The following is an 18,632-nucleotide window of genomic DNA, read 5'->3' as shown; positions in this document are numbered from 1 at the left end:
TATGGCTTCCATCATTTCACTGTAATTTGGTTGGCGAGGGATATCTGAGCAATCTGTCGCAGGCAACCCAATTGGGGGGGGAGGGGGGGAAGAGGGATTTGCGGAGTGGTGGTCGGTAACCAGAAGGGGGTACTCCCTTAGGGGTGGAGCCATGTCTTTTGCTTACCTGTTGCAGTCTGGAACATGGGAGTGCTCTTCATAATGGTGGTCCTGATGCAGAGAAGAAGTTGGGGCGTCTCTGGCATCCTCGTGGCCTTGGGATGACGTCTCTTCTGGGCGCCCATGGATGGTTTTTGTTTTTTGTTTTTTTAAGATTTGGATGGAGTGGAGAGAGATTTTTGGGTCCCCAAGGAATTCCCCTAATTTGCAGGGATTTCCTCTCACTTCCTGTTTGGCTATGGCATAGAAAGTAAAAGAAAATCTCTGCAATGGGACACAGATGGCAAAAAAAAAAAAAAAAAAATCTGACACGGGTAAAAACCCTCCTGTACTCTATATCCAAAATGGGGGGGAAAACATTTCCCCTAAGTTTTGCCTATAGTTCTACTTTAACCGGTTCCTGCCAGGCCTATAATATGAGGGCCGGGAGGGACCGCTCTTGTTCTGGGAGGACATCATATGCTATCCCCTCCATCAATGGTGAGCTGTGTCCCCCCCCCTCCATTGGTGGTGAGCTTTGTGCCCCCCAACTGTCCCCCCACAACAGCGATGAGCTGTCTCCCCCAACCCCCCCCCAATATCGGTGGTGACCACACAGCGCATCGCCATCAGGATAAAGAGCCAATGACAAAGAGACTTCCTGGTCTCTCTGTGTAGCAAAAAATAAGGCAGCGCTGATTAAATCTCGCCAAAAGAAAGTTCTGTCTGTGACAGCGCTGAAAACTGGCCTGGGCAGGAAGGGGTAAAAGTGCCCGGTATTGAAGGGGTTAAGTAGCTTTTCCTGACTTGCAGTCACTCTATAATATTGTACTATTGGAAGATCCGCATTGATGTGTGTTGGTTTCCAGCTCTCCGCAGGTTGCCGGCGTCCCTCGCTTTCGGTTTGGGCCACCAGAAGATATGCCTCAGGCTAGTTCCAGCCACTCTGACCTTGGCCAGCTGGCTTCCCAGGGAGGTGAGACATGGAGCAGTTTCTCTTACGATCGATCGACCATCAATAGTGGAAAGTATTGACTTTTATTTTCCACCGTAGATTATTTGTGGGGGGGGGGGGGGGAGGGTTTGGTACTTGTCCTCTGCCTTACTTTGATTCAGTGACCTGGAAGAATTATGCCCATACGGGGCGACGATGCCGGTGATTCGTCAGAATTTGTAACTGAAATCACGTTCTGATGCCGCCATCTTGGTACACCCAGCACTCCTCCACAGTAAGGATACAGTCTGAAGGCGGCAAGCAGACATCTTGTTACACCCACCGGAGTCTGGCATTTCACACTTATTTTTAACAGGAAACTCGGCTTATATGGTGAAATTCAAGATTTTGAAATCCCTCGGAGTGTTTTGATGATTTTTTCCCAGCAGCGCTCTTCTGTCAGATTAGCAAACCTGTGAGATCGGCTCGCTCGCCGCTGCTTTTAAAATTCGACATCTAAATAGACGGATTTTTAAACACTTTATTTCACTTAGAGCTGCAACTAACGATTGTTTTCATAATTGATTAGTTGGCCGATTTGTTGTTTTGATTAAATCTTAAAGTGTGGTGTATTTAGTTAATATGTAACGTTTAAAGGAAGGCAAGTTATTCGGAACTCTAATATCTCTATGCAGTGATAAATATAAATAACCAACTATATCGTTAGGGAGCAAAATCTGTAATCCACTCTGAGAATAAGACAGAAGAGATATATACTGTATATACTTTTAGAGGGGAGATGTACTGTATACTATTAGGGGATATATACTGTATATACTATTAGAGGGGATATATACTATTAGATTGTATATATGTACTGTATATACTATTAGATGAGATATATTGTATATACCATTAGAGGAGATGTATACTGTATATACTATTAGAGGAGATATATTGTATATAATATTAGGAGAAATATACTGTGTATAATAGGAGAAATATACTGTGTATATAATAGGAGATATATACTGTATATACCATTAGAGGAGATGTATACTGTATATACAATTAGAGGAGATATATTACATAGTAAGATTGAATAAAGACACCAGTCCATCCAGTTCAACCTGAGTGTCTACAATTGTCCCTATCCCTGTACATTGCACTCTCACATCAGTCCCTACCCTCAAGGAGCCACAATCCAAGGTCCCCATTCATATACTAGGGGCCAATTTTGGACAGAAGCCAATTAACCTCCCTGCATGTCTTTGGAGTGTGGGAGGAAACCGGAGTACCCGGAGGAAACCCACACAGGGAGAACATGCAAACTCCAGGCAGGTAGTGTCATGGTTGGGATATATTGTATATACCATTAAAGGAGATATATACTCTATATACCATTAGAGGAGATATATATGTCTTCCTTCAACAAAAAAGTAATTTTAAGAACATTTGTTTGATTTTCTAATCGTTGGTGGGGTCAAATCGACGTTTTTTTTTTTCAACCACAGTGATGGGAAAATTCGAAGGAGCAGAATAGAAAACTTGTCAGTCGTAGGAATTCTCAGACGGTGGATGTGGATTTTCGTTCAGAAATTACATCAATTTTAAGTCCGAATGTTAAAAGCAAGAGAAATATTCAAACGACTTTCTTGCATTCAGCGAATGTACAAAGATCTTTCGTATGAATATTCTCATCCAAAAATCAATCCACGTGGCCAGCGTACGGCTCGGGTCACACTTATGCAGTTTGCTTTTGATCTCTTTCTGTAGTGCTTTTTGCTGTGCGTTCTGCATTTTTGCACATGCGATTTTGCTGCTTTTTTTTTTTTTTTTTTTTGACCAATTTGTTGGGCAGATTAAAAAAAAAAAAAATGAAAATTGCTGCAAAAACTTATTACATGCATTTCTGAAGCTTCTCCATTGAAGTCTATTCAAGCAAAAAACATAATTTGTGTTGAGAAAAAAAAAGTCCCTGACTTTTCTTTTTTTTTTTTTTTTTTTTTGTATCACCAGTCATAATGGGGTTAAAAAAACTAAAATGAACCCTTTTTATAGTACAAAAACAGCACATGACTAGTATAAGGGGTAATAATATATATTACTTGTATCAAATACATAATAATCCAGAAGTAGGATATATTGGCATTTTAACTAGAAGTCAGATGTGAAGCTACATGAAGGGGGAGGGGAGATGTATCTTTTTTTTATTACTTTTTTCTTTTTCTTTTTATTATTTTTTTTATTTTTTTATTTTCATGGATATCATCATCTTAAATATAATGCACAATACTGGTAAAAATTGACATTAAATGTAATGCCTTCTATTCCCAGTGTTATATATTTTTAAACAACAAACATGTTAGACTTACCTGCTGTGTGTAATAGTTTTGCATAGAGTAGTCCTGATTCTCCTCTTCTGGGGTCTCCCACCAAAACTTCTGACTCCTCCTGCCTTCAGAGTGCCCCCCAATAGCAAGCTGCAAAGTATAGTATAGAGCGCCCCCTATAGCAAGGTAAAAAAAAACTCCTGTCTTTAGAACCAACCACTTCCTGCCCAGGACTACATGTCCCATGAGGCATTGCTCCTCACCCATTCCTAAGTATAGATGGTGTGCTGAGCTGTATGTGCGCTTCACTGGGTTTCCTGATATGTAAACTAATAATGCATTCTGTATGCAGGCCATCAAATCGGCTGGCTGATTAATTTGATTATGAAAATGGTTATCAACTTTTTTTTATTTTTTATAATCTATTAGATTTCGGCCCTAATTTCACTATAGCTATATTCACTAAGCTCAGTTTACTGTTAAAAATGTGAAAAGCAAGACTCCTGTGGGTGTAACAAGATGTCCGCTTGCTGCCTTCTCACTGCATCCTTACTGTGGAGGAGAGTGGGGTGTACCAAGATGGCCGTGACGGAACGTCACTTCCGTTGCAAATTCTGCCAGGTCGCCTCATCTGACGAAACGCGGGTCAGACGTTGGCCTTTTCTTGTCAGCAATGTTTTAGATGCAAATAGATGGGGTCTGAGCAGCGCTGTTTTTAAATGGAAAGGACGGGGCTTGATGAGAACGCCCTCCTGACTACACGATCCTTTACACTCCCGACTGGTTTGCTTTTAAAGTTTTATTTAATTTTTTTTTTTTGTTTTTGTTTTTTTTTTGTTTTGTTTTTTTGTTTTAAAGCTGATCTGAATTTTCAGTTTAAATTGGCCAAATTTAATTCCAAATGCATCAACAAAAAAGTTGTGCAAAGTCTTAGTTTTCTTTAGAGAGCAGCCACAGCTGGAATAGAAAAGCCTGTCCCCCTGCCAGCGTGCTGCAGAAGGAAGGATCCCTCTGTGTGGAAGACGTAGTCTCTCTGCAGAGGTTCAACGTACAAGAGCTGTGTGATCAGCAGGGAGTGTAAGCTTTGCTTGTTTGCAGACGCATTGCAGGTTGCCAGGCTATTCATCACAAAGTAGTAAACCACATTTTAGAAAAGTTGTAAATAATAAAATAATTCACATTAAAATCTCTATTTTTAAAGTATACGTTTTTTCTGCTGATGGTGTTTTTAGCATTGTTGTAACTGTAAGGAATAACTTCCCTTGCTTGCCAACTTACACGATCGTATTTGTAGGCTTAGGAATGTATGAAACGCCTCTATTCCTTGCTCACGAAGAAGAGTCAGGAGGTCGCAGCGTTCCAACTACACCGCTTCAGGTTGCAGCACCAGGTACAACAGCGCTAAAAAAAAAAATCCTATTGGGATATAGATGACATTGTTTGATTAAAGGGATTTAAAGCTAAAAAAACGAAAATTTACTTTGCTTCTTGTCCTTCGATGGACACAAGAAATCTTCAACCTCTGGGCTATACTGCCACCTGCAGGCGGGGATTCGACACTGGCAAGAAAAATATGTATCCCTTCCCAGGATAATCCCTCCTACTACCAACATGCCTCCGTTTTTTGCTACTGTCCTAGGAAGAAGGAAGTCCTTTTTTTTTTTTTTTTTTCTTTTTTTTTTTTTAAGCTCTTTGCAATATAAATCCTTCAGGGTGAATTTGATTTAAATCAACTCAATTTAAATCATAATTTTTAAAGAGAAACTGTCATCTCTGACCCACAGTTGGCTCCTCCTTCCCTCCCTGGCCTGCGGGTTGGCTCCTCCTTCCCTCCCTGGCCTGCGGGTTGGCTCCTCCTTCCCTCCCTGGCCTGCGGGTTGGCTCCTCCTTCCCTCCCTGGCCTGCGGGTTGGCTCCTCCTTCCCTCCCTGGCCTGCGGGTTGGCTCCTCCTTCCCTCCCTGGCCTGCGGGTTGGCTCCTCCTTCCCTCCCTGGCCTGCGGGTTGGCTCCTCCTTCCCTCCCTGGCCTGCGGGTTGGCTCCTCCTTCCCTCCCTGGCCTGCGGGTTGGCTCCTCCTTCCCTCCCTGGCCTGCGGGTTGGCTCCTCCTTCCCTCCCTGGCCTGCGGGTTGGCTCCTCCTTCCCTCCCTGGCCTGCGGGTTGGCTCCTCCTTCCCTCCCTGGCCTGCGGGTTGGCTCCTCCTTCCCTCCCTGGCCTGCGGGTTGGCTCCTCCTTCCCTCCTTGGCCTGCGGGTTGGCTCCTCCTTCCCTCCTTGGCCTGCGGGTTGGCTCCTCCTTCCCTCCTTGGCCTGCGGGTTGGCTCCTCCTTCCCTCCTTGGCCTGCGGGTTGGCTCCTCCTTCCCTCCTTGGCCTGCGGGTTGGCTCCTCCTTCCCTCCTTGGCCTGCGGGTTGGCTCCTCCTTCCCTCCCTGGCCTGCGGGTTGGCTCCTTGACAGTCCCATTCACTTTAATGGGAAGGCTGGTGATGCGGACAGTGACACAACAAGGTGAGGGACGTGGCGGCAGCAGGTGACTGGACGCCTGCTAACAGGTGCTGCCATGATGGATCTGAAATGACAGGCGCTTTTTATATATAAGGACTCATTCTTGCTGGTAGTTAGAAAATCTTTAATATGTGCAAACCAAATGAAGGTTTCCTATTTAGGATAATAAGCTGTCAGGTTAGTAAAACACGATATCAGAACCGATTCAATCGTACAGTTTGTAGTGTACGTAGATATGAAAAACAATGGGATAAAGGAATATTCCTGAACTTTGGTTTATCATAAAGGAATATTCCTGAACTTTGGTTTATCCCCTGGGACCGAGCGATCAAACCGCTGATTGCTCGGTTCTCTGAGCAGAGAGCTGGTGACTGTCGGTCTCCGCCCGCCCCCCCTCCCCCCTCGCTTGCTGTGATGGGCTGTGGAGGGGGGTGGCTGGCTCAGACTCTGAGCGACTTGCTGAGAGGCTGAGCCAAGTGCCGGGCCATGCATGTGGGCAGATCCTGACTTCATTGTCGTGATCATCCCTCAGCCAGGACCGGCTCTGTGACACCAGCTGACAGTGGGCTTCAGCCCACGTTCCGTTGAGAAGTCTGCTGTGGTGGCAGACACAACTTGTAGTTTGTTCATAAGCAAGCCCAGAATTCCTTTTCTTGGAGTCCTCGAGGAGCTCAGGGCCCGTCCCTCCATTTATGATCTTTCTCTGGGTACTGCTTTGCTGTAAAACGGAGGCAGGGTAGCGGGAGGGGATGTCATGGGCTGGTCTACAGCTTGGTTTGCCGGGGTCCAATCCTCCTGTTGGTGGCAGTATAACCAGAAGGTGTAAGAATTTCATTCAATGGACCCCAATAAAGGAATCTGCGATGATCACAAAAATCCATTTTTTTTTTCGGTTTCTTGGAGGTAGCCGGAAAGGACGAGCATAGTTGGCCCTCTTGGCGATTGCCTCCGTGGGGTTATGTGCCTTTCTTACCTCCACAGCCCCTGAAACTTACTGCTGTGGAGGGGGGATGGGGAAAAGTGGGGGCAGAGGATGGAAGATTTCAGCTGTGAAAACAGCTCCAAGCCAAGGGCCACTTCTTATTGAATTTAAGTGCCGGTATTCCCCCCCCCCCTTTTTTGGGTGGGGGGGGGGGGAATTTGGCGGTTTTCATAATTTTATCAAAACGCCGGCTTTAGGCAGTGATGAGCTATATACAATATTACACTTTTTTTTTTTTTTTTTTTTTTTTGGGGTTTATGTATACGCACTTGGGTTAATTTCACAGGCAATACAATCTGATGTTTTAGTCTAGTGCGTTGGATTTTACGTGGGGGTGGTGGTACATGGTGGGTGATGGTAGTGATGGTACGTAGTACATGTTAGTACATGGTGATGGTACATGGTGGCGGTTGTGGATGATGATGGTGCGGGGTGGTGGTACATGATGGTTGTGGATGATGATGATGGTGGTGGTTGTAGATGATGGTGGTTTATGGTAGTGATGGTACGTAGTACATGTTGGTACATGGTGGTGGTTGTGGATGATGATGGCGGTGGTTGTGGATGATGATGGCGGTGGTTGTGGATGATGATGATGGCGGTGGTTGTGGATGATGATGATGGCGGTGGTTGTGGATGATGATGATGGCGGTGGTTGTGGATGATGATGATGGCGGTGGTTGTGGATGATGATGATGGCGGTGGTTGTGGATGATGATGATGGCGGTGGTTGTGGATGATGATGATGGCGGTGGTTGTGGATGATGATGGCGGTGGTTGTGGATGATGATGAGGGCGGTGGTTGTGGATGATGATGAGGGCGGTGGTTGTGGATGATGATGAGGGCGGTGGTTGTGGATGATGATGAGGGCGGTGGTTGTGGATGATGATGAGGGCGGTGGTTGTGGATGATGAGGGCGGTGGTTGTGGATGATGAGGGCGGTGGTTGTGGATGATGAGGGCGGTGGTTGTGGATGATGAGGGCGGTGGTTGTGGATGATGAGGGCGGTGGTTGTGGATGATGAGGGCGGTGGTTGTGGATGATGAGGGCGGTGGTTGTGGATGATGAGGGCGGTGGTTGTGGATGATGAGGGCGGCGGTTGTGGATGATGAGGGCGGCGGTTGTGGATGATGATGAGGGCGGCGGTTGTGGATGATGATGATGGCGGCGGTTGTGGATGATGATGATGGCGGCGGTTGTGGATGATGATGATGATGGCGGCGGTTGTGGATGATGATGATGATGGCGGCGGTTGTGGATGATGATGATGATGGCGGCGGTTGTGGATGATGATGATGATGGCGGCGGTTGTGGATGATGATGATGATGGCGGCGGTTGTGGATGATGATGATGATGGCGGCGGTTGTGGATGATGATGATGGCGGTGGTTGTGGATGATGATGATGATGGCGGTGGTTGTGGATGATGATGATGATGGCGGTGGTTGTGGATGATGATGGCGGTTGATGGTAGTGATGGTACGTAGTATATTTTGGTAAATGGTGGTGGTTGTGGATGATGATGATGATGATGATGGTACGTAGTACATGTCGGTACATGTCGGTACATGGTGGTGGTTGTGGATGCTGGTGATGATGGTTGTTGGTACATCGTGATGGTTGTGGATGATGATGATGGTGATGGTGGTACGGGGTGGTGGATGATGATGATGGTGGTGGTGGTGGTGGTGGTGGTGGTGGTGGTGGTGGTGGATGATGATGATGGTGGTACGGGGTGGTGGATGATGATGATGGTGGTACGGGGTGGTGGATGATGATGATGGTGGTACGGGGTGGTGGATGATGATGATGGTGGTACGGGGTGGTGGATGATGATGATGGTGGTACGGGGTGGTGGATGATGGCGGTGGTTGTGGATGATGGCGGTGGTTGTGGATGATGGCGGTGGTACGGGGTGGTGGATGATGGTGGTTGATGGTACGTAGTACATGTTGGTACATGGTGGTGGTTGTGGATGATGATGGTGGTACGGGGTGGTGGATGGTGGCGGTGGATGATGGTGGTACGGGGTGGTGGATGGTGGCGGTGGATGATGGTGGTACGGGGTGGTGGATGGTGGCGGTGGATGATGGTGGTACGGGGTGGTGGATGGTGGCGGTGGATGATGGTGGTACGGGGTGGTGATACCTGGTGGTGACATATTTTTGTTGTTTATTTTTTAGTTTCCGTCTTTACTGAGAACCCGACCGCGGACACGTCTGATCATGCCTCGCAGTCTGTCCCGATGGTCACAACCTCCACTGGTAACGTCTCTGCGTCTGTAGAGTCCGGAGCAGCGGATGAAGGAGACGAGGTTTTTGCTGAGGCCGAATCTGAAGGGTAAATTCTCTTTGGATGATATGAAGATCTGCTGTTACTAAACCTTGTAATCTCTGTCATTGGTGGAATTGGTGGGGGGAGGGGGGGAGGGGGTGGAAGTAATCAGGAAGGGCAAAATATGAACCCATTAAACTTCAACTTTTCTTACATTTTGGTGTTTTTTTTTTTTTTTTAATCTTTTCTAGAGTCGGCTCAGAAGCCACAATGGAAGTAGAAACGAGGCAAGAGCAGGAGAGCGCCCAGCCGTCAGAAACCGATCTTCCCTCTACAAGCCAAGACCCCCCGACCTCTTCCTCTTCTGCAGGTAAATATTTTGGCAGGTGAACGGCTGATTTAGGTTTCCTTTATGAATCTTTTGTATAGACGGAGCTCCTGCGCTAATCGGAAAAATAATTTTTTATAATCAATAGGTGCTGCACACACCGTTTGAGTCAAACTTGGCTCAAGAAAAAATAAAATGAAGAGTGATGGTTTTGCGCTCCTAATATAATAGAGAAATCAATCGCGTGTAAAGTGATACGTGCAAAATATACTAATCAAATTTAAAGTGCTGATAAATATTGAATAAATAAATAGATCATCAATGTGCAAATCAATATTAAATGAATAAATTACCAATGTGTAACCAAATATTTGGACTTTGACTGATCAATTGTCCGCTGTCGTGTGTTTTGGACTTTTTTCATCATTTTGTTTTTGTTTTTTATCACTGTTTTTTATTGATTTTTTAATTTTTTTTTTTTTTTTTTATTCCATATTCAATATTTGTTCATAATTAATTTGGGATTAGTAGCGCATTGATTTTTTCAACTTTATCACATTATCACGTGTCTATATGTCAGTATTGATTCACTTATGTTTTTTTGTTTTTAGTATTTATATATTACTAATTAATTGATTGAATATTTGGTTACACATTGGTAATTTATTCATTTACTATTGATTTGCACATTGATGATCTATTTATTCAATATTTATCAGCACACTGGCACTTTAAATTTGATTAGTATATTTTGCACATATCACTTTACACGTGATTTATTTATTATATTAGGAGCGCAAAACCATCACTCTTCATTTTATGAATCTTTTACCTCCTTTAATACCGAGCACTTATTGAACCTGTCTGTACCATGTAATTACTGTGACCAATCGCAGTGATCAACACAATAGTACACATTGAATGGCATGAATAAAAGCCATTCATTTGTGTTCAATTATCATGTGATCTGCTGTGATTGGTCACGGTAATCTCATGGTACCGGCAGCGGTCCAGTACACTGATCAGTCATCCGGACGGATCACGCGGGGTACGATCCTGGGAGGGCGTCACACGAATAATGGGGCTCCCGTCTGGCCATCATTTTACAAAAGGCAGATTGGGACAGGGTTGAAATGCGATTGTGATTTTTAATCAGACACAGTGATCAATGAAGTTTGTTCTATTGAAAGCTGAATTACAGGAATTCAGTTACTGTAAAAACAGCAGGTATGCCATGAGTTAAGTCTAAGGAGGTGCCTGACACCCCATAGACTTCTCTATTATTCCACATCAGAGAGGTTTGTGCTCCAGGAAGATAACTTCTGGAGCTCTGATGCTGCTCACTGTGGTCTCGTTCCTTCAAGAGCAGAGTCACTTGAACTGCCATGCCTGCCCATCCCCCCCCCCCCCCATCCTGCCCATTCACAGAAGTCTTTGTATTTGAACTCCTTCACAAAACACAAAGCCTTCTGTGAATGGGAGAAGGGCAGGGGTCTAGTTCTCCTCTAATAAGTGGCGTGCACTCTCTGGGAGTGCGATAAACCTGTCACATATAAGTAATAGAAGTCCTGGAGGTAACCTGCACCTAATTGGACTTAAAGGGGTTTTAAACCCTCGTTTCTTATTAAATAAAAAGACATGCCTCCACTGTGCAGTTTTTTTTTTTTTTGCACAGTGGCCCTGATCCTCCTCTTCTGCGGTCCCCCCGGCAGAGCTGGTGGCTCCCTCCTTGCATCGAGTGCTCAAGTTGAAGGCTCTCCCAAGCTGGACACCTGCGCAGGGCACGCTCCTGGGTCCTGCTTCTGTGTCCATTCGCAGAGATTGCAGGACTCGGCCCCGCCCCCCGCGTCATTAAATTTGATTGACAGCAGCACGAGCCAATGGCTGCACTGCTATCAATCCAATCAAGAGCTGAGACAACGGGCAGAGAGGTAGAGCGCGTCTCCGACATGGGAAAGAAAAGGCTCAGGCGAGTAGAACTGGGGGGCCGGTCAGTGTCGGAAGTTTTTTTTTTGACCGCTTACAACCCCTTTAACTCGGTGTGCCTTTACTTTTTGCAAAGTTGCTGAATTCCCAGAGTTCATCTTTACCAGTTTAGATTGCAATCAAGAACATTGATGGAATTCTTTCTGTTGGGGGGGGATGGTGGCGGGGGGGAGCTGCCTGATCACTTTGACCTGACAGCCGCCTTGTCAGGTTTAGTCCGCACGTGTCACGCCCCTCCCCCCATTGATGTTTGACATATGTAGGTGGCAGCAATGGGGTTAGGAATATTTGTTCTATTTAACATGGATAGATTGTTAGGCCAGTAATATTGTGCAAGGGTATGTGCCACATCCAATATTATATTAAACGTGGATGGTCGTCTTTCTAATGTCGTATTTTTGTGTGGACAGACACGAGCACCAGTCAGCCGAAGCACATGAGACGAGTGAGACTCCATCCGCAGACCGGGCGACCCGCTGTACGAGGACGTCAAATCACCAGACAGGGAGGTGCGTGCAATTCCGTCACCTACAGTGTGTGTGTGTGAAAAGTGTCAGTTGTGTGAAAAGTGTCAGTTGTGTGAAAAGTGTCAGTTGTGTGAAAAGTGTCAGTTGTGTGAAAAGTGTCAGTTGTGTGTGTGTGTGTGTGTGTGTGTGTTTTTTTTTTTTTTTTTTTTATTGTTTTTGCGACTGTCCTATTGGGAGATTTTTCTTCACTTTTCTCATAAGACATAAATGAGGGGAAAAAAAATCTCAGTCTAGCTTCACCCAAAAGGTAACATGTTGGCTTTTAAGGCCGCATTCCCTGGCGGATACCTGGTTTCGACAGGTACTCGTTCCCACTTCCGCCAAGGCAATCTGAGTGGAAGTTCTTCTCGGGGACACTCCCCGCGGTCTTCTGCGACACTGCACGGGTCCCCAAAAAACTGCACAGCCGGGTGCCCAGAGTTAGGATGCTGGCGACAGAAGTTCGCTAGATAGAGAGGCTCAGGTGAGTACATCGCTGAATCCACTCTGTGGTCATCAAACCTGGATATGAACCTTGCAACAATAGCGATGACATCACTGAGAGCTGTGGGAGGGGCCCAGCAGGCTCCACACACTGCAGAAACCTATAGGAAGGGGGGCGGAGACCAGACCAGTCCTCCGACACAAGGAGAGAGCAGCAGTGGGCGGTCTTTATTACAGGAAGTCTCACATGGGATTACTGCACAGATGTGGAAGAAATGCACAAAATTCAGGAAGAAGTCGCATGTCCGATGGATTTGGGCAATATTTATTTAGTTTGAAGTTCAGCTTTTAACCACTTCCAGCCCAAGGACTTCACATGACGTCTTTTGAGTGGGGATACCTGAATGATGGGCGCAGCAACAGGCATCATTCAGATATCCTCCTTTAGAGCCGGTGATTCTGTGTACCATAAGAAAAATCACAGCGGCTGTTCAGCTGCTTGATCATTCTTAAAGGCGGCGGGAGGGGACGTCACCCCCCCCCCCCCCGCTCTTAGGGGCGGAGAATGAAAGCGCCAGCCAATGATCATGTAAAGTCACGTGCAAAAATGTAACAAAAAAATTAAGTGCTCCTGTCCGTGTGCGCCGTTCAAATAACATGGGAGGTTTCGCCATTTGCGTTGGAGCGAGGGCAATAATTCTGTCCCAAGATCGCCTCTGTAACTCTAAACTGGTAACCTGTAAAAAATGTAAGTGTCGCCTATGGAGTTTTGTAAGTAGAAAAGTTTGGTGCCATTGCACGAGCGTGCGCAATTTTAAAGTGTGAATTGTTTGGTATCCCATTTACTTGGTGTAACATCTCTCACATTCTATAAAAAAAAAAAAAAAAATTAGGCTCACTTTACCGTTTTGTTTTAATTCATGAAACCTTTTTTTGTTTTAAAAAATAAAAACGCGTTTGAAAAAGTGTTGCGCAAATATCTTGTGACATAAAAATTTGCAACGACCGCCATTCTATTCCCTAGGGTCTCTGATAAAACAAACCTATATAATTGAGGGTTCTGAGTAATTTTCTAGCAAAAAAAAAAAAAAGATTTATTTCATGTAGGAGAGAAGTGTCAGAACAGGCCCGGTATTGAAGTGGTTAAAGAATTCCAGGTATGGATGTTTTTTGCATAGTTACCAATGTAACTAACCATAGCTGGCCCTGCCACTGGAAGTTGTAAATCACTGAAGTAGACGCCCCTGTCGCTTCCCCTTCCCTAGACGCCCCTGTCGCGTTCCCCCCTCCCTAGACGCCTCTGCCGCGTTCCCCCCTCCCTAGACGCCTCTGCCGCTTCCCCCTCCCTAGACGCCTCTGCCGCTTCCCCCTCCCTAGACGCCTCTGCCGCTTCCCCCTCCCTAGACGCCTCTGCCGCTTCCCCCCTCCCTAGACGCCTCTGCCGCTTCCCCCTCCCTAGACGCCTCTGCCGCTTCCCCCTCCCTAGACGCCTCTGCCGCTTCCCCCTCCCTAGACGCCTCTGCCGCTTCCCCCCTCCCTAGACGCCTCTGCCGCTTCCCCCCTCCCTAGACGCCTCTGCCGCTTCCCCCTCCCTAGACGCCTCTGCCGCTTCCCCCTCCCTAGACGCCTCTGCCGCTTCCCCCTCCCTAGACGCCTCTGCCGCTTCCCCCTCCCTAGACGCCTCTGCCGCTTCCCCCTCCCTAGACGCCTCTGCCGCTTCCCCTTCCCTAGACGCCTCTGCCGCGTTCCCCCTCCCTAGACGCCTCTGCCGCTTCCCCTTCCCTAGACGCCTCTGCCGCGTTCCCCCCTCCCTAGACGCCTCTGCCGCGTTCCCCCCCTCCCTAGACGCCTCTGCCGCGTTCCCCCCCTCCCTAGACGCCTCTGCCGCTTCCCCCTCCCTAGACGCCTCTGCCGCTTCCCCCTCCCTAGACGCCTCTGCCGCTTCCCCCTCCCTAGACGCCTCTGCCGCTTCCCCTTCCCTAGACGCCTCTGCCGCTTCCCCTTCCCTAGACGCCTCTGCCGCTTCCCCTTCCCTAGACGCCTCTGCCGCTTCCCCCTCCCTAGACGCCTCTGCCGCTTCCCCCTCCCTAGACGCCTCTGCCGCTTCCCCTTCCCTAGACGCCTCTGCCGCTTCCCCTTCCCTAGACGCCTCTGCCGCTTCCCCTTCCCTAGACGCCTCTGCCGCTTCCCCTTCCCTAGACGCCTCTGCCGCTTCCCCCTCCCTAGACGCCTCTGCCGCTTCCCCCTCCCTAGACGCCTCTGCCGCGTTCCCCCCTCCCTAGACGCCTCTGCCGCGTTCCCCCCTCCCTAGACGCCTCTGCCGCTTCCCCTTCCCTAGACGCCTCTGCCGCGTTCCCCCCTCCCTAGACGCCTCTGCCGCGTTCCCCCCCTCCCTAGACGCCTCTGCCGCGTTCCCCTTCCCTAGACGCCTCTGCCGCGTTCCCCCCTTCCCTAGACGCCTCTGCCGCTTCCCCTTCCCTAGACGCCTCTGCCGCTTCCCCTTCCCTAGACGCCTCTGCCGCTTCCCCTTCCCTAGACGCCTCTGCCGCTTCCCCTTCCCTAGACGCCTCTGCCGCGTTCCCCCCCTCCCTAGACGCCTCTGCCGCGTTCCCCCCCTCCCTAGACGCCTCTGCCGCGTTCCCCCCCCCCTCCCTAGACGCCTCTGCCGCGTTCCCCCCCCTCCCTAGACGCCTCTGCCGCGTTCCCCCCTCCCTAGACGCCTCTGCCGCTTCCCCCTCTCCCTAGACGCCTCTGCCGCGTTCCCCCCCTCCCTAGACGCCTCTGCCGCGTTCCCCCCTCCCTAGACGCCTCTGCCGCGTTCCCCCCTCCCTAGACGCCTCTGCCGCGTTCCCCCCTCCCTAGACGCCTCTGCCGCGTTCCCCCCCCTCCCTAGACGCCTCTGCCGCGTTCCCCCCCCTCCCTAGACGCCTCTGCCGCGTTCCCCCCCCCTCCCTAGACGCCTCTGCCGCGTTCCCCCCCCCCTCCCTAGACGCCTCTGCCGCGTTCCCCCCCCCCCCTAGACGCCTCTGCCGCGTTCCCCCCCCCTCCCTAGACGCCTCTGCCGCGTTCCCCCCCTCCCTAGACGCCTCTGCCGCGTTCCCCCCCTCCCTAGACGCCTCTGCCGCGTTCCCCCCCTCCCTAGACGCCTCTGCCGCGTTCCCCCCCTCCCTAGACGCCTCTGCCGCGTTCCCCCCTCCCTAGACGCCGCACTCGCCACCTCATCCAATGCTTAGCATTCCCTGAATGGCACCTCTACCAAAAAGTGGATTTTTTGTGTTCAGAATGCAGCCGGCCGGCCTCTTGGGGTGGGACCTGAAACCTACAAGATCTCAGTGGTGTCTATACAGTGAGTTCCAGTCTCCGGGGGAGGGGGAGATTATATACATTGTTACAGTTTGGACCAAAATTGTGTGTGTGTGTGCAAAAATATCCGTACCTGGAATTCATCTTAAACAGGAATGTGATTGGTCACATCTGTATTCGTTGTCATTCACAGTCTGTGTTCTTTTTTTTCCAGGCGTTCCTTTCGGAGGCGGTCACGGTGGAATAAGAAGAAGCCACTTTTGATCGCTCTGTATGGATTCCTTTATTTGTGAATATGTGAAGCCGGCCTTTCTGATTTTACGCAATGTTTGCATTTCAATTTTTTTTGTAAAAGTGAAATTAAAGATTTATTATCAAAAACAAAACGGTCTTATTTACTTATCACGCGGACCGTATTGGTTTTGTTATTCGGCTTAATGCAGAACCTCAGCTAAACATAAGATAATGAATCGTCCAATAAAAGACGAGGACCTCGTTTTGTATCGTACAGGACACGGGCTTTATATAATCATAGACCCCGGGTTATAGGCTCGTGCCTTCTGGTGATTGGACACAGGCAAAGCATTGGAGGACGCACCACACCCAACCCCCTGCGCTCACCTCGGCACTTGAGGCAACGCATATTGATGGGGCGCTATACAGGGCCAGTGCTGTGGTCCCTTCCTAAGGAACCCAGTCTCAGAAGTCATCTTCGGGGGTTTGCCCGCCATGAGGGGTGAAGCCTGAACCCTATATAGGGACCAATGACATGGTCAGGCACGAGGGTCACATTGTGTTTTTTTTTTTCCCCCTTGGACAGTTACTGTAGTCCCACAGCAAGTAGGAGTTCTAATCCGCCCATTACTTTCTTTACACTGTTTGTGTATCCCGAGACGTCACACATCAGGAAATGTCATTGTGTTTGAAACGTCTTCCTTTATACAACCTTTCAAACTTGCTACTAAATTCCACCATTTAGAGGGAAGTCTCAGGTCGATGACCCGGCATTACATCACACAACAGGCGATTTACCACCACTTCCACCTGGAGCCTTTCATACGGTACCGAGGTGCTTCCTTCTGCCCTTTTTATTATTTATCTTGCCAGTGGCGGTTTGGACCCCCTTTGAGGTCCCCCTTGCTGCTAGCGGGTTGGGCCCCCTTTGAGGTCCCCCTTGCTGGTAGCGGGTTGGGCCCCCTTTGAGGTCCCCCTTGCTGCTAGCGGGTTGGGCCCCCTTTGAGGTCCCCCTTGCTGCTAGCGGGTTGGGCCCCCTTTGAGGTCCCCCTTGCTGGTAGCGGGTTGGGCCCCCTTTGAGGTCCCCCTTGCTGGTAGCGGGTTGGGCCCCCTTTGAGGTCCCCCTTGCTGGTAGCGGGTTGGGCCCCCTTTGAGGTCCCCCTTGCTGGTAGCGGGTTGGGCCCCCTTTGAGGTCCCCCTTGCTGGTAGCGGGTTGGGCCCCCTTTGAGGTCCCCCTTGCTGGTAGCGGGTTGGGCCCCCTTTGAGGTCCCCCTTGCTGGTAGCGGGTTGGGCCCCCTTTGAGGTCCCCCTTGCTGGTAGCGGGTTGGGCCCCCTTTGAGGTCCCCCTTGCTGGTAGCGGGTTGGGCCCCTTTATGAGGTCCCCCTTGCTGGTAGCGGGTTGGGCCCCCTTTGAGGTCCCCCTTGCTGGTAGCGGGTTGGGCCCCCTTTGAGGTCCCCCTTGCTGGTAGCGGGTTGGCCCCCTTTATGAGGTCCCCCTTGCTGGTAGCGGGTTGGGCCCCCTTTGAGGTCCCCCTTGCTGGTAGCGGGTTGGCCCCCTTTATGAGGTCCCCCTTGCTGGTAGCGGGTTGGCCCCCTTTATGAGGTCCCCCTTGCTGGTAGCGGGTTGGCCCCCTTTATGAGGTCCCCCTTGCTGGTAGCGGGTAGGGCCCCCTTTATGAGGTCCCCCTTGCTGGTAGCGGGTTGGACCCCCTTGCTGGTAGCGGGTTGGACCCCCTTGCTAGTAGTGGGTTGGACCCCCTTTGGCCTTCATTCTTGGTGGCAGAGATACAACAAGGTATTGGAAACGTTCCTCAGAGATTTTGCTCCATAGTGACCTGATGACATCACACAGTTGCTGCAGAATTGTCGGCTGCACATCCATGATGCCGATCTCCCGTTCCACCACATCCCAAAGGTGCTCTACTGGATGAGATGTGGGGAGTGTGGAGGCCATTGGAGGACAGGGACCTCATTGTCCATTGGTGAGATGATTGGAGCTTTGTGGCATGGTGTATTATCCTGCTGGCAGAAGCCATCAGCAGATGGGGGACACTGTAGTCGTGTGTGTGTATATGTATATGTGTGTATGTGTATATATATATATAAAAAAATATATAATTTCCCTAATCGTCTTTCAGGACAGCCACTATGAGAGATAGACTCCTCCTCTTCCTCTGGAAACACTGCGCCAGCCCATAAATTCTTACTTCCCCTGCCGGACCTCAGTTATTAGTGTTTCCTCCGGCGGGGAGACACTGTGCAAGGAACCAGGCCGATTAGTTGGTGGAGGCTGGACGTTTTTGTCGTAAAACCCGGCTGAAAGAAGCAGGGGCTTCGTTTGGAAAAAGCTGGGTTCAAACCGTTCACATCCAACGTCCGCGTGTCGGACGGGTCGAACGGTTTACTTACCTCACCAGGTACTGCCACCCCTTCCGAGTCGAGCGCGGCTTCAGGTCATGGGGGACTCCTATCGCGTCTACAGGGACGCAGCTGGCAAGCCGTTCGGAAGATTTCCCTGTACAAGGGTACAGTCCGCCCCCTTTTTTTCTTTGAACCGAGCGGGCCGAACGACGGGCGACGTCATATCCGGCGGAAACGAAGGCTTGACCTCGAATACGATCGACTTCCTGGTCGTGGAGCTGATAGGAGGGCCGGGCACAAGCTGGAGATG

General features: G+C 49.4%; 1 protein-coding gene across 1 annotated transcript in view; it reads left to right on the top strand.

Annotated features, from left to right (window-relative positions):
- The window catches only part of TPR (translocated promoter region, nuclear basket protein), a gene marked incomplete in the record, with an annotated part of 109,954 nt that extends 93,841 nt beyond the window's left edge, over window positions 1-16,113 (top strand). Inside the window, 6 exon segments of the mRNA XM_077450770.1 lie at window positions 1,008-1,114; window positions 4,700-4,795; window positions 9,070-9,226; window positions 9,412-9,530; window positions 11,885-11,983; window positions 15,942-16,113. Of these exon segments, the coding sequence (XP_077306896.1) occupies window positions 1,008-1,114; window positions 4,700-4,795; window positions 9,070-9,226; window positions 9,412-9,530; window positions 11,885-11,983; window positions 15,942-15,991 (628 nt within the window).
- Between the last annotated feature and the right edge of the window lie 2,519 nt (window positions 16,114-18,632).

Source organism: Lithobates pipiens, unplaced genomic scaffold (genome assembly GCF_037356315.1).
Source record: "Lithobates pipiens isolate NorthernLeopardFrog02 unplaced genomic scaffold, aLitPip1_a1.2 Scaffold_23, whole genome shotgun sequence".
Taxonomy (NCBI): domain Eukaryota; kingdom Metazoa; phylum Chordata; class Amphibia; order Anura; family Ranidae; genus Lithobates; species Lithobates pipiens.
This window is presented reverse-complemented; position numbering and strand designations above follow the sequence as displayed.